Here is a 15506-nt window from a genome sequence, read left to right on the forward strand (position 1 = left end):
TACAACAGAATAGTGTGTGCAAAAAGTGAAGGGGTCTGAATACTTTCGGATGCCACTGTCAACAATAATTCTCCACTGAATTCCCCACAATAAGTACATCCCCACAATAAATGGAGGAATTTAGCTAAATGTTGTCCACTATGGCCTTATAAATATCCATCATGACTCCCAGCAAGTGAGCACTGTATGTCAAAATCAGTTTACTTGATCTAGCAAATATGCTCTGTTGAGAGTGTTTCCAAATAGCTTTGCCGATAATTACATAATTCTGATACATTCATGTTCTCTGAACCACCACTTCTTGTCCACATTCTGAAAAATGAACATCAAAGTCAGAATGAATGCATTGTGCAGCTTAGTTAAGGAACACACCAATCAGACTCAGACTTGCCCTCTTCTGGTGAAAAAGGTATTTTATTACAGTTCCATGCCCGTACATATCCATGCATATCCATATTTATTTTGTTGCGTTTTCTTTCTTGTGTATTAAAAAAAACAAAAACAAAAAAACATTAAAAACAATTTCAAATGAACTACATCTGCAATGTGCATTTTAAGATAACATAGAAAATGCATTGGCATCATATGGATAGAAATTAAATGAACAGATACACTGTCACATTAGTAAAAAATAAATATTTCTGCAGTGTGGGTTTCATAATACCACAAATTGGTGATCTGGCAAAATGCCTTTAGAGATTCCACTCATTTTAAGCTGATCACAATCTGTAAACCCTGTGTGGAAAGAAAGTGTTCACCCCAAATTAGTACTCTGCCTTAAACATCCAGATCATCATCAGGGTCCTCCTGGTCAAAATCATCATTTGCGTCAGGCTCATAGAGGATCCGCCCCGCCCCAGGTCGAGGTTTAAGAAGCGCCGACTTCCTGTGAGGAAACAGGAAATAACAGGACATTAAGGCCTCATGATAGAGGTCCAAATCACAGTTATTTGCATGACGACTTTATTAGGTAGACCTGTACACCAGCTTGTTAATGCAAATACTGTATATGGTCACCTCCAAAATTATTGCGTTCCTCTTTTGCGCCAAATGTCAATGGTGTGTAGGGCCAAAACAAAAACTTTGGTCTCATATAACCATAGTACTCTCTTCCACTCATAACAGAAATGAGGTTTGGCAAACTCAAGATGCTTCGTTTTGTTTATTGTGCTTGGCCTTCGCGACAGCCCTCCAAAGAGTTGGTATGGCGGTGTAATTTTATGGATCTTTTTAAGGCTTGTTGACTTCAAGATGCAACTCAATTCCTCGCACTGCGCTTCTGGGCATGATGGGCCTTTTTTTCTTCTGAAAAGCATGTGCCCAAATTCCCATACACTGAACTCTATACGCTCTATGGTCCAATAATAGAAGGAGGGATGGATGGATTGCCTACTACAGTGGTGAGCTGGGTTTGCGAGAGATTCGTCCTGATGGCTAAGCATTACGCAAGTGGCTGGCTAGCGCTTGGTAACATAACAGCTAACTAAAGTTTTGTACATCTGCTTATATTTTCTGGAGATTTTACCCGCTTATTTCCTCTCCGGGGCAGGGAGCTCATGCCTCCCAGACTTTCAGAAGACTTGATAAGTCTGATAAAAATAAAAGCGACAATGAATTGATGCGTTTGAGTATGCATGTTTGTTACATTGTGCTTCCTTCCAGGCTAGAGCAGACAATCCACTGGTGTTAGTATTGGCTAGTATCACCATGAACTGTATTCACTTGAGCCAAGTACAAACATGAGTAACGTAACAAAGTGGCTTGTGTGGAAAGGGACTACTCAAGCAGATGTTTTACAAAACATACTAGACCACGGTTTTCTTAGCCCAACTGGCAGAATCATCTTGACTGAGTCTTAAGTCCTGATTCTAGGCTTTGGATTGCTTCTTTTTTCTGTTCGATCAGTATTAACATTGTTACTGTTGTTGTTCACTATTAATATATATACTTATATTTACTGGACTGTATTTAGATTTTATTGAGTTCCATCTGCTTTGGCAATATTTCAATTGTGTATTTCATGCCAACAAACCGTCTTGAATTGAACTGAATTGTACTCTGAGTAACTGGAAACATATTTACATTTTTGGGTGACCTGCCCCTTTAATTTGTAACTGCATTTCATGTGCATCACAAATACTGCTAATAAATTGTTTTACTCATCACCACAACATGACCAAAGTTTCAATCCAATGTTTCAGGACTAGGCCTTCATCAGGTGGTGAAGAATAGATCATTATAGTCATAATTTCCTTTTGCCATTATGTTTTTCTTTCCGGCACCTGCATATGCCATTGGATGTGCATACCTTGTCTTTTGTAAACACGTTTTATGGCCATCTCATCCTGTCATTAGGTTTTGTATCTCCAAGCACTATTAAAACACTAATGTTTGCGAACCATTAAAAAGGTTCCGATGAGAAGACATATCAATATGTCTGTTATAAGGTGTTTTGCGTGTCTGATCCGTGTTTTGCTGTTTATAGATTTGATGTTTTTAACTTGTTGAAGAACCTATGCATTTCTAAATCGCTTTGGATTAAAAGCATCTGCTAAATGACAAAAATATAAAAGATATTTAAGATTTGCATCAGGTCACAGCATTAGATTCATTGCTGTATTTAATTTCAGGTAGTGCAGACGTGACAGAAATATTTCTTACTTCTCTTGACTGAAGACAAAAGGTAGAGACAGTTTCTCTTTAGCCTCCCTCTCAACTTCTGACAAACGCAGGTTAAAGGTCAGGTTTGCAGCAGGATCTGTCTGGAGTAACAAATCAAAAAGGAAAAAAATGATCAATTTTTTTATCTCCCATCATTAAACACCCTGATTCAACACAGATTACTATAAGACTTTGCAGAGAGCCCCTATGTATAGCTGTATATGGGGTGTTGCAAAACCGATTTTAATGACAGAATGAAATAGTGAAATATGAATCTGAATAGGGGACACACCTTTTTACCTTTAAGTGCCAAGGGCCAAATTTTTTTATGAATTTTAAGAGTGAAGCAAAATTACCCCCTTTACAGTCTAGGCCAGAGAGCATAAAATGAGGTCTGAGAACTGCTGGTATTGCACCCTCCCTACTTCCCCAGTTGGCTGAAGGGGAAAGGTGGCCACCCATGCAGCTTATTAGCTACGTGGTAGTAGAGACATTTGCTGCAATACATAAACAAAGGTAGACAATATAATTGTGTTTGTGAGTATGCCCACTTATGTTACATATGCTAATTTTGTCATGCGGCAAGCTAGAGCAAACCCACTGGTGCCGTCCTAGCAGTGGCTAACGTAGGCCTGTCCCTTATAGTATTTTCCAGCCTTATTTCCTTGTTGCTTTCTGACAAAGACGCATCACTCTGCCCCCAACTGAAACCAGTCTGTTACTTGTGTATTACTGGGTGTTCTTACCTCATATTGCTCAGGCTCAGCCTGAGTGTTACCAGAACGACTGGACTGGGCTTCTATAGTGACTGTAAGGTCCTCCAAGACACTAAAGCACTCCTCCTGGTAACAAAAGACATGATCATTACATTATTGGCATTTGGCAGACGCTCTTATCCAGAGCGACATACAGTTGATTAGACTAAGCGGGAGACAATCCTCCCCTGGAGCAATGCAGGGTTAAGGGCCTTGCTCAAGGGCCCAATGGCTGTGGGGATTCTTATTGTGGCTACACTGGGATTAGAACCACTGACCTTGCCTGTTCCAGTCATTTACCTTAACCACTACACTACAGGCCGCCCCGTACCAACGGTGTCCAGTATTACAGTATTACAGTTAATACAATAGAAATTTAAATTTTACTGTTCACTTGGACCACTGGTTCGCAAATTCAGTCCTGGAGTACGCCGTACGCCTGTATGCTGGTTTTCGTTTAAACCACAATAGAATTCCAACTATTTTAACAAGCTGTGAATTTGTATGTTCTTTTCATGTTTGGAGGGATTATTTACTTAAACCATATTATGGCAGAAATAGCTTTGCAATGCCATGACAAATAAAATGTCCATGCTTATTGCAATCACATAGAAACTATCTTGCAAACAATTGCATAAAATGAGGTAACAAAGGCTGAGGTTAATTCATAGGCTCCTAATTAGGTAGTAGTTGAACATATTTCATTTAATTTTTACATATTTCATTTAATGCATCAACACAATGCAGGTTTAGGCACCTAATTAAGAAAAAATAACTTGTTAGAACTCGTGGATTGCCATTGTGTTTGGAACAAAAACCAGCATATAGAGGTACTCCAGGACTGAGTTTGAGAACCACTGAATTAGACCAATCAGTTGCTATTTCAAAATGCATTAATTTAGAGCAGTGGTTTTCAAACCCGATACTCAGGGACCCCTGTGTATGCTGGTCTTCGTTCGAACCGCAATTGCAAGCACGGAATTTTCATAAGACATACATTTTTGTAATGAAGTTTGTTTGAGGGATTATTTTCCCCTCTTAAGCCACATTATTTCAGAAATAGCTGTGCATGTCATGAAGAATGAAACTTCCATATTCACACTGCGCTATATTCCATTACACAGACTGAGTACCATTAAGCATACTCGCGTTCTGCATTCTAGATAGTATGCCATTCTGTTACTTTGTTTGATTAATATTTTTAGTAAACACTTGAGTATTCTGACTCAGAAAACAAATCCCCAAGGTTACTATTCAGAAGTGACCAGGATTATGCCTGTAGTCAAAAGAGGTCAAGAATACCAAATTGAAGGATGAGGTGAATCACTCAGCTCCTAATTGCATTGCAAATGATAACAAGCCAAACCTGGTTTCTGTTAAGTTATCATTTGCACAGCAATTAGGAGCAATGCACTTCACTTCAGTCTTTAATTTGAACAATTTGGTTTAAATTTCAACCAAATGGATACTGTCTGTACAGACTGAAAAGCAAGACATATTAGTATGTTCTTAGATAAAGCGTATGTATAAAACAGGCCTAACTATCCTTACCTCTCGGGTAACTCTGCCTGATTTTGTGCGCCGTGTTGTTTTGGCAACGGTATGCTGTCCACTCATCCCAGGTGTCACCAAAATAACAGCAGTAGCTAGTTGGCACAAGCTATTGACAATGCCTTGCTGGTGCACGTCAGAGTGCAGTAGTGCCAGGATACTTCTCAACGCTCCCCCTAGAGGACAAAGATGAAATGTATTCAGTGGAACTGGAAAGCAGAAAATAAAACCAAGCAACTTTTGAGCAACTGCGCTGAAGCCATTCATTTTCAATGACAATGAAAAACTTCATTAAATTGAAGAAAATGACAATAAAAACAATTAGGAAAGAAGAGGTTTGGGGGCTGCTATTTCATAATGAAGGGCAGCCTGTAGTGTAGTGGTTAAGGTATATGACTGGGATTTGCAAGGTCGGTAGTTCGATCCCCCGCACAGTCGTTGGGCCCTTGAGCAAGGCCCTTAACCCCGCATTGCTCCAGGGGAGGATTGTCTCCTGCTTAGTCTCACCAATCTCACCACTCTGGATAAGAGCATCTGCCAAATGCCATTAATGTAATGTAATGGTGGGACTTGTGGTGGCATTTAATTTTTGGACTTTTTAAGCTGATCCTCTGACTACTTCATACAATGATTACCAAAATAAATTCATATATTCGCAGATATTATCTTAGATTAGGAAAAGTATGGATCGCATTTGAAATGAATGGTAGAGATTGCTCCCCTAAACTCTTAAAGCTCCCATTTGAATTTTCCAGCATATTGGTTTTTCTTAGTTTCCTCAAATTAAGTAATATGGAACTGCAGCAAACCTCTCCTAAGCTCCATCAGACGTTGGCAAACAACAGCAGGGGAATGATGTCTCAAAATCCAAGATAGGGAATCAATGACAAGGATCACTCCCTTCAGCTCTTCAGACTGTCTGAGGCATGTGTTGATCTCCTGAGGGATGAATTGTTGCACTGTGAATGGTGGACATTCAGTCCAGCCCAAGGGGTCAGTGTAACCATCATGAAAGCAAAGCCTATTGGGGGGAAACAAGGCATATTTATACTTTACACAGCCATCCAGTCCACTATGCATCCTGCAAATTCCATGTTTGTTCAAACTGGCTGCATTGCATCATTTTAATTTAAAGTGCAGCAGATGCACAGTCAAATACAGCCCCGAGCATCCCACCTCATCTGCAGGACAGGTATCAGCTCGATTTTGTTTTAGCAACCATTTCCCATATTAGCAGCACCATAGAAATTGTGAGTCTTCTTGATTTTCATGGCTCTTTATCATTTGCTACGCCTGAGTAGTGGCCAGGTGATCACACTTTCACCAATATGGAGCCTATTGATTCACCTCAGTCTTAAATTTGACATATGAAATACCTCTTATGTAATTGTTTGCAGTGTAGCACAGTGTGAATATGGTACTTTTATTCTTCATGGCAATGCATAGCTACTTTGGCATGATGTGGTTTAAGACGGAAAATAATCCCTGCAAACATGAAAATCATCTAATGAAGAAAAATAAATATCTTGTTAAAATTCTGGGATTGATATTGTGGCTGTAACAAAAACCGGAATACACAGGGGAGCAGGGCATAGTTTGAGAACTATTGTTCTAGAGCAGTGGTTCCCAAATTCCCTGTGTATGCTGTTTTTTGTTCCAACCACAATTTGAATTCCAGCAGTTTAACAACCTATTCATTTTTTATGATGCGCTATTGATGTTCAGAGATCATTTCAGACATAGCTATGCATGCCATGAAGAATAAAACTCACATGTTTGTATTGTGATTATTGTGCTATATTGCAAACAATTACATAAAGAGCTAAAATCAAATGTTAGACTGAGGTTCATCAATAGGCTTCTAATTAGGTTGTTTAGGTTAGTTTAATTTAATTCATAATCGTTTCCTTAAATATATCAAACCAAGGCAGGTTTGGCTTATTATCATTAGCATTTTGGATTCTCTATCAACTCCCAGGTGGTTCGTTTTAGTGGCCAGGTGTCCACAATTTCACCAGTTGGGGGCCTATACAGTCACCACACTCTTTAATTTGATCAGTTATCAAATCAATTTTATGTAACTGCTTGCAATATAGCAGAATAAGCACAATATGTAAAGGGGAATTTAACTCCTCATGTCATGCATAGCTATTTCTGCCAAGAGGGTAAATAGTCCCATGAAACATTAATAGCACATAATTAAGAAATTAACAGTTTATTAAAGTTCAAGGATTCCAAATGTGGTTGGAACGAAAACCAGCATACACAGGGAGCCCCCAGGACCGAGTTTGGGAACCACTGTAATATGCGGTGAAGCAAGAAATCGCGAATTGCTAGCTAATGAAAATAAGCATAGTTCATTATTTTCTAAATATGCTGAAGTAACGTTATAACTTTAAGGTAACGTTAGTCCATGACAATAAATCTTACCTTTGTGTGCATCTGCTGCCCAATCCAGCGCGAAACTCGCTCTCACTAACCTCGAACCCCAGCACATGGACGACTTCTTCCCTGAAACACACACCGACACCAATTATTGCACTTGCCGTGGACCATAGCAGGCTAACTAAATGTAAATGGCATTTATTATTATACAAAAGCGTGTACGCATTTCGTTTCTGACCGTTTTAACGCAGCGTTAACAAAGCCCTTGAGAAGCTGTCGTCCATTGCAATCCACCGTATCTAAATGAGGGTTTTTTTAAAGAAAAAACGTAACGTTAGGTTGTTTTCTCAAAAACATGTACTAACAGGCATTTTACTTCTCGCTTCTCAGGAGCTCGAGTTAGCTAGCTAGCTATGCTACCAATTCAACAGTCGATACTGTGATAGGTTTTTAACTCGAACATATTTAGTTTCTGCATGCAGCCATGTAATTTTGCCTTGGATTATGACGAATCCTCCTCCCTCGTTAATCTGCATTATGTCCAGTAACATGGTGTTAAAATGCTGCTTCAGTCAGGGCATTATAAATCCTTTCTCATCTTCCCGATGCGTAGACTAACATTGCACACACACACAAAAAAAAAAACTCGAGGCTGGCGTTCGGGCCTATTATCTAGCTAACAACGTAACGTACATATGTCTATAATGTTATTTATTGGGTCGCTGGGAGGGTTTACACTTTAACGTGCATAAAGAGACCGACTTTGTATACATTAATCTGAAGTGACGGTTAATGAATGTGCTGTAGGTAAAAGGTAGGCTATGGAATTGATCCCTCTTGGAACTCTATTTCCCAACAGCCAAGGTATTTTCTCATTATTTGAACTACAATCCCCAGGAATCAATTCGAAAACATTACTGTGCCGAGTGAACCACAAGGGGCCACTCTAGAGTTAGTTGACAAAGATAATGATGGCGCTTGCTTAAGTAAAGCGCGCTGAAGACGACACGGAGGCGAAATTAGAACTTTGTGCTGTCAGGAAAAGGAGTCTTCTTCACGATTCATGTACTTAATTATATACGACCAGGGAAACTACTTGACAAAGTCAGATATTAAGGCATTTAGCTACATAGCAAGCTATTCTTTTCACATTGCCAAGAGTTATTTTTATGCAACGCCGTGACGAAAAAATTAACGTTAAGCTAGTTAGCAAGGCTAGCTGATTTTTGGAGCTACTAACGGATCCTTGAACTGAGATTTCAGTCGGTATTTTTTTAGCGTGGTGACAACGGGGTTTACCGTCCCTGAACGTTCACCTCGCCAGTAAAGGTGCTGTCTTTGCAGCCATCTCACCCCCGACCGGGGCTGCAGCTCGGCGAACTGGGTGAAACTCATAACGCTGCCCGGTGAGGCCTTGCTTGGGCGACAATGTTCGAAATAATGGCTGAGCATCAAGGTAGGTTAAGGGGTTATAAACTTGACCAGCATGGTGGCTTATATACGTAGATTGGTTAAAATCTGACACAATTTGCTGTAAATAGTTATCATTGAAACAATATCCAGCGAAGACAATATTATGTTTAAACTGCCGTCCCCTTCAAGGAAAAAGTTGGTAACAATTGCTAGCTAAGTAGCACTAACACTAGCTTGGTTTTTTCTGAGTCTAGCATTGGCCGATTCAAAACGTAACGTTAGCTGTTCGTGAAGACGTAGCAATAGCTATCCTGTCAGCTGTATATGGTTAGATTATTTCTAACCAACCACAGTAACTAGCCTACGTATCAACAGCGTTTTTTTACTTTAGCTGCCTAACATACTTGTTTAATGTTGATTTGAGTTACCTAATATATGTTTGTAGACTAGCATATCACTCGCTTGGACGTAAGCTAGCTATAGTTGGCCAGCAAAGGTGTTCGCTAGCAACAGTTGGCTTGGTTGCAGTTGTCAGCATAACGCTAGCTAACTAAAGATGAAAATGGTTTGCTAGAACTCTATTGTGAGCTAGCTAGCAATGATTCTAACAGGTATTTTGTCACCAACGTAAATTTTCCCCAAGCCAACCAGTTACCTAACTAGCGTTAGGGTAACTCGTTTGGTCATCCATCTAACGTTGGTCTAACGTTTGCCACCGATAGCAAGTCGCTGGTCCGTTCGCTAGCTAGCTAATTGGCTTGGTAATTCAGCGAACACGCAAATGCATGCCTGAGTTGGGAATAACGTTAGAAGAACGATTATTTATTGGATGGATAATGTATTGTCGTGGAGAGATGTTAACGTTACTTGCAATATTTAACAGTGACTGTTTGCTTGAGGGCCAGGTAGTACTAGCTATATTAGAACGTCAGAAGTTTATAGTTAGCTAGCTAGCCTAGCCACATAGCAATGCTAAGTAGCTATAAGCCATGAGGCTGTTCGGTTTGATTATTGCTCATCATTACTCCACTCAGCTGCAACGCTAAGTTAACGATTAGTTTAACGGCAGCAAACGTTCTTGTTGTTATTCAATATCAGCTCACCAACTACTTTGTTTGCTAAAATTGTAAACATTCACAGTTATTGATATTGTCTAACATCTCGTACTTTGAAAACGCTAACGTTACGTGCTTTTTTAATGACTGCCGAGTCCTCCCGATGCATTAGAACATGCTAGATTACTGGCTAGCCTACTGGGCTAACATGAGCTAATTATTGGCAACTTTCGTCAGTCATCGCTAATGACTATTTTGTTTTACACAAAGCTAACGATATCTAGCTAATGTTACCGGCTATATCAATGTAACGTTAACGTTGAAATTGGCCTCTGGTTTAAACTGTTACGGTTGGGTAACTGGCTCGACAACGTTAGCAAATGGTTCAATGTAAACGTGACGTTTCAATGCTGTACTGCTTTGTTGAAACAATTTAAAGTAATTCACATACCCGTCTCTCCAAACAGATACAATATTGAAATGCAAGACGGAGCCTCTGGTAAGTTCACTCCTTATGTTGTCAGCTAACGTAGTGAAAGTTTGTTTTGGTGTTTCAAAAACATAACTAACGTCAGCTAAACGTTTGTTCGCTTGGCTTGTTAGCTAAGTTACCTTAAGGTACTCGACTGTAAGTTGGCTAGTAGCCGCTATGCTTGTTGACCGCATGTTTTTGCTAGCTATAATAAGTTACCTCACTCCACAAACTGTCGCAGTAAACATAAACAAAACGAAACATTTACAGCTACAAGGATCAGGCAATTTTCTGTATTTGCCAGTGCATTATTTGTAAGTGAATGTCTTGGTATTCATTCAGTAACGTGACGGTTTGACGAGCAGATTCATGATGCAGAGTCATATTACCAAGGGCTTTACGTCCCCTTTTGGAGGTTTATGCGTGTAGGTGCTATGATCGCTTGCTTTGTTTCCAGCCCCCAGAGAGGAGGAAGAGGACAGTGGAGGATTTCAACAAGTTTTGCAGTTTTGTCCTTTCTTATGCGGGCTACATCCCTTCTCCAAAAGAGGTGAGTAATTTTGTATCTTGTATCTGCCTCTGTCCATTTACAGATTGCGGTGTTTCGCTAAAACCGTCTTTAATGTGCTCTCGAATAAGCAATTTCAGGCTAGGTGAAGGTGACAGTATTGCTGCATAGTTTTGTGTGTGTGTATTGGAAGAAATTGTTCTGGAGAATTATATATTTCCTGTCCTCTCCCTGTGAAATTCCTTTCAATATGTTTTAAATAGAAAAAAGAACTGTTCTGTTAAAATCTGTGTATTGGTTTTGCAGAGTGAGGAACATGTTTATAACCTAACCTTACAAATGCAGTATCTCTCTCCCGCTCTCAGGAAAGTCCCTGGTCTCCAGCCTCCTCGAGCTCCCCACACAGCTCTGGGACCTCAGGAGAGCTGGGCAGTAGCAGTGTGGGGGCTAGCTGGGGAGATGGAACCTCAGACCTACATACTATCCACACATTTGTGCGTAAGGCCCGTGCAAACAAAGGCAAGAGTCTGCGACGCCTACACTCGGAGGGCTCCCTGCTAGACAAGATGCGCCTAAAGGACTCCCTCTATGAGGGCCAGGCAGGCAGCAAAACGGATCGGAAAAAGGACAAAAAGCTGAAAAAGTTATCCCTGGGTGCAGGAGAGGGCAGTGGGGGCAGTAATGGAGGGGAAAAACGGGCTCGGATCAAGCGTAGCAAGAACCCCAAACTTCCCAAATCCTTCAAGAAACTGAAGAGCTCTCCTCGGAGCGAGACGGACTCTGAGACTGGCCCCACCCAGAGGGAGGAGCGCAGTGTAGGGGTTGAGCTCACAGAGCAGTGTGCGCCGCCTCAGGGGGTTGAATTGACGGAGAGGTTGAAGGAGGAATCGACCAGGGAGGCAGAGTTGAGCTCGAGCGAGGGAGAGACCTGGATTGCTGATGAGGACATCATGGTGGAGTCAGGCGAGTGGTCGTCTCATACTGGTGGCAGAATTGCATTACATTCATCAGATACTTTTATCCGAAAGCCTAATACAATACAAAACAAAATGTGTATCAAAGTCGCTGGAGCTAACTGCAGAACATATAGGCTACAATTCACAAAGGAACTGAAGAATACAAACTGTAGACTACAGTATTTGTAATTAAAATGTTAGCCATGACTACAAAAACTTTCTTTTTTTTCCCCCTCCCCTTCTCTTCTAATTTACCTCTCCTTCTTATGCATGCAGGTGATGACTCCTGGGACTTGATCACCTGTTACTGTGGGAAGCCTTTTGCTGGTCGTCCCATGATTGAGTGCAACCAGTGTGGAGTCTGGGTGCACCTTTCCTGTGCAAAGATCAAGAAGTCCAATGTGCCGGACATCTTTTTTTGCCACAAGTGCAGAGACTGCCGCCTAGACCGACGGTCTGGCCATAAGAAAGACCCGTAAATGCAAAATGTGGGACAGATGGCACCTCCATTCAGCACTGTCTTTTCTGTGACAGTCCCATGTTCTCCAAAAAATTCCTTTTTCTTGAAACATTACTCTTGAACTCAACATAACTGGTTATCCCTAAACATTCACATGGATGGAAGCTGCATAGTTGGGTCTAATTGGTTTGATCTAAAACTGGTGGTATACCAAAAGTCACTTTTGTGCATTTGATAAGATTTCTTCTCCAACTAAGCACAGCCAAACTGTTGAAGGTCTGAATCTGGAAGTAGATATTGATAGATGGAATGAAAGCGGAACATCAACTTTACAACAGAGTGCTTACTCCAGGTAGCATGTTCGAGCTAGCTGACAAGTGAACCTTTTAGGTTTTATGGATAAACTGGTTTTAGTTGTCTTAAGTTAAATCAGAGTTCTGTATTGTGGTTACTCAGGCTGTCATTGGATAAGGTATGCCTTTTAGAATAAATTTGTGTCCCATTAGCAGGGTGTAAAAATGGCCAGAAAATATTTAAAGGGCTGCTTTGTTCAATTAAGTCTTCATAAGAAAGATCTGTTTATGTGTGGTTTCCCTCCAGGACTTGAATGAGCAGGGCCTCTCTTACCTTCTGTGGTCCTGGAGAATTGGTCTTGTGTACTCTTCTTGTGCTTTCTGCCTACCTATTACACACTCCAAAAGCCGCCTTGACAAACAGTTAAGCTGTCGCTATAGAAATCTTATCGTGTCACCTTAATAAAACCATGCGGGTATCTGAATGGCTTTACGGTTTGCTACATGCCAACAACGTGATGTTAGGCTAGTGGAGGGATGCCTTTTTCAAATTGTCTTCAGTCAGATTCTCTGAATCTGCTTGGCATGTCTGTGACACAAATGAAATCATTTTTTTAAACACTTAAATGTTTGTTTCATGAATTCAAGTCAAAGCAAGGACTCCGCCCCTGACCTGCCTTTTGTTGCGTGATGAGCTAGCATTGTAGCGGTCCACTCTAACTCATGATGTGACTTTTAGGGTGTTTGTGGATTAAGCAACTAGGACTTCCTGCCATGACGGTATATACAGATCTTTTTTTATCAGACTATTATGTAAGATCTTCTGTGATGTGAGCATCTGCACTTAAAAACCCAAGATCAGATTTCTCTTGTGTACAATGTTCCTGTGTATTGTGTTTGACGCAACTGCCATGGGGTTTTCTGTGTTTTTGGTCTGTAATCCAATCTGACCCAGACAATTATCAGTCCATTGTATTTATTGTTATGCATAATGCCGGTTTTCTCTGCCATAAAATGTCACTGCCCACTAGTCATTTTATATTCTTGAGATGGGTGGAGCAATATCATATTTTCAAGTCAACCCAAAGTTCCCTCTGCCCAAAATGATGCAACTCCATGACTCCTTTATGGAGCTCCATAAATGTGGGAATATGCTACTTGTTTTCTGAATAGTTTTTGTTTTGTGGTTGCTCAAAGTAACCCTGTAATTGAATCACAATATTCCTTCATTTGAAAGAGGATTCCAGGTTCAAATTGGCTTTTTTGTGTTAACAAGAATCCACTGCTGTTGGAGGGCTGTCTGGATTTTGAGATGACTGGTTGAAGGGAAGGCCAGGAGGGATCCTGCTGATGTTGTGGCTCTTTTATAAGTTGCTGCAATTGATTACTTGATGGCTGTAATTTATTTTTCCCCATACTTCCCCCCCCCCCCCCCATACCCCCCCCCCCCCCCCCAACGATTCATCCTATGAAGCTGCGGGATGCGGGATTTCATTTTTTCTCAAATTTTTTATGTACAGAAAGTCAGTTGAAGCAGTTGTGGCTTAAATTTGTTTTGTTTTTTTATTTTTACTTTTTTGGTTGTGGGGGAAGGTCCAGTTTAGTGCCCAAAAAGGAACCCCACTCTAGCCACCTCCCACCCACCCTGTATATACCCTGCCTTTCTGATAATTGTATATATGTGAAGGAAAAAAGAAAAAAGCCAAGCAAATGTTATATTTTCAGCATCTGATATTGTTTTCTTTAGTATCTGTAGCTTGATAAATAAACTTTTTTGGGGAGTCGTTGGTAGTTATATTATTCTTACTCTTCATTACACATTTGTTTGAAGTATTTCATGGTAAACTGCAATTTAATTCATACATTCACTGGAGAAAAAATGGTTCCTGCCATAACATCACTGCCTTTACTCACATTTCACTACAGAAAGCATTGGTCATAATAAATAGTACACAGTTTAAATTAAGCTGCCTTTTACTTAAAGGAGAACTGCATTTAATTTGTCCTCTCAGGGTTGTACCCAGTTGGAGGAGAAATGATACAGAATCAGAACATGATCATCTTTTTTTACTCTGTTAAGGCCAGCAATGGCATAGGAACAGACGGAAAAGTTCATCGCCCAAAGAAAGGTTCGTCAATTGTGCCTTCAGATGACTTGAAGAAATGAGGCGTGTTGTGATGCTTCCCTCTTATTCGGTGTTGTACTCCCAGTGCTCTTCTGGTTCATCCTGCAACAGATGTGGATTTGTTCATCAGATAAAATGTGTGAAGTAACATTAAATCTTGTGATTTTCCTCAATGATTCACTACATCCTTTGAAGAGATTTTCAATAGTGCAACATAAGTTTGGGAGTCTACCTGTAAAACTTTTTCTGGTTTGTTCGATTTCTCTTACAATTGTTTTCATATTCCTATGAGGCACATTCAAACTACTGATATTAAATGTATATGTCAATCCAGGTAGTTTTGCTGAAATGTGTTTGCTGTAGTTAAAATAACCTCTCCAAATATATTCCATGGTTAAGCACAAGCATCCACATCACTTATTTTCTGCAAGCTTCTATCAAACTAGTTTCTACTTAAGTACACCAACTGTTCAGCAAGCTGGCGGACTAGTATGAAGCGTTATGGGAGGTGATAGAATGCAACGTTTTGTAGTTTGGCTGGACAGATACTACTCCAGGTAAGTGGAAGAATTATAGAATATATAGAATTATAGAACCTTATTTTTGTGTGATGTGCCCCTTTAAACTACCATTTGAACTCCAGTATACATCTCTGTTCTTACCTTTTTGCTCCTGAGGTTGGATAGAAGTGAGCCGCCAATCATGTCGAGAGGAGCAGTGACCTTTCTCCTATAGGGTGAAAGGGAATGTGAGTTGCAATTTTGCAGGCTATTATCAATGTGAGCACTGGGAAACATGTTATATCAGTTTCCTTTTTATAGCTAGATGTTTTACTTTACCTTCCTGCCCCTTTACCGTTAACATCATTTAA

At 40.3% G+C, this 15506-nt stretch overlaps 2 protein-coding genes across 4 annotated transcripts; one reads left to right on the forward strand and one right to left on the reverse strand.

The window, feature by feature from the left end:
* Positions 1–395: 395 nt before the first annotated feature.
* Positions 396–8212, reverse strand: elp5 (elongator acetyltransferase complex subunit 5). Its single transcript, XM_061235146.1, has 8 exons — positions 7849–8212; positions 7591–7651; positions 7398–7478; positions 5777–5988; positions 4968–5143; positions 3408–3503; positions 2662–2762; positions 396–886 (listed from the first exon to the last, which is right to left on the reverse strand). Exons 1-8 carry the CDS (start codon positions 7901–7903, stop codon positions 778–780), a joined length of 891 nt encoding a protein of 296 aa, XP_061091130.1. The 5' UTR covers positions 7904–8212; the 3' UTR covers positions 396–777.
* On the forward strand, positions 7353–13931 carry phf23b (PHD finger protein 23b). Of its 3 annotated transcripts, none has more exons than XM_061235143.1 (6): positions 7353–7367; positions 8697–8808; positions 10288–10319; positions 10750–10842; positions 11166–11763; positions 12033–13931. In XM_061235143.1, the coding sequence occupies exons 2-6, from the start codon at positions 8781–8783 to the stop codon at positions 12233–12235; spliced, it is 954 nt and encodes a 317-aa protein (XP_061091127.1). In that variant the 5' UTR covers positions 7353–7367; positions 8697–8780; the 3' UTR covers positions 12236–13931. The 3 variants fall into 3 exon arrangements, with proteins under 3 accessions (XP_061091127.1, XP_061091126.1, XP_061091129.1); XM_061235142.1 differs by lacking the exon at positions 7353–7367 and adding an exon at positions 7425–7539; XM_061235145.1 differs by lacking the exons at positions 7353–7367; positions 8697–8808 and adding an exon at positions 8845–9376.
* Positions 13932–15506: the final 1575 nt, after the last annotated feature.

This window comes from Conger conger, chromosome 3, assembly GCF_963514075.1.
Source record: "Conger conger chromosome 3, fConCon1.1, whole genome shotgun sequence".
NCBI lineage: Eukaryota > Metazoa > Chordata > Actinopteri > Anguilliformes > Congridae > Conger > Conger conger.

Excerpts from the sequence above, each read along its gene's own strand:
- phf23b (XM_061235143.1), top strand. The coding sequence starts at position 8,781 with ATGTTCGAAATAATGGCTGAGCATCAAG. Across the intron at positions 8,809-10,287 it reads AATAATGGCTGAGCATCAAG|ATACAATATTGAAATGCAAG; the intron begins GTAGGTTAAGGG and ends CTCTCCAAACAG. Across the intron at positions 11,764-12,032 it reads GGACATCATGGTGGAGTCAG|GTGATGACTCCTGGGACTTG; the intron begins GCGAGTGGTCGT and ends TTATGCATGCAG.
- elp5 (XM_061235146.1), bottom strand. The coding sequence starts at position 7,903 with ATGTTACTGGACATAATGCAGATTAACGAGGGAGGAGGATTCGTCATA. Across the intron at positions 5,144-5,776 it reads TCTGATGGAGCTTAGGAGAG|GGGGAGCGTTGAGAAGTATC; the intron begins GTTTGCTGCAGT and ends TTTGTCCTCTAG. Across the intron at positions 3,504-4,967 it reads CAGGCAGAGTTACCCGAGAG|GAGGAGTGCTTTAGTGTCTT; the intron begins GTAAGGATAGTT and ends TTTTGTTACCAG.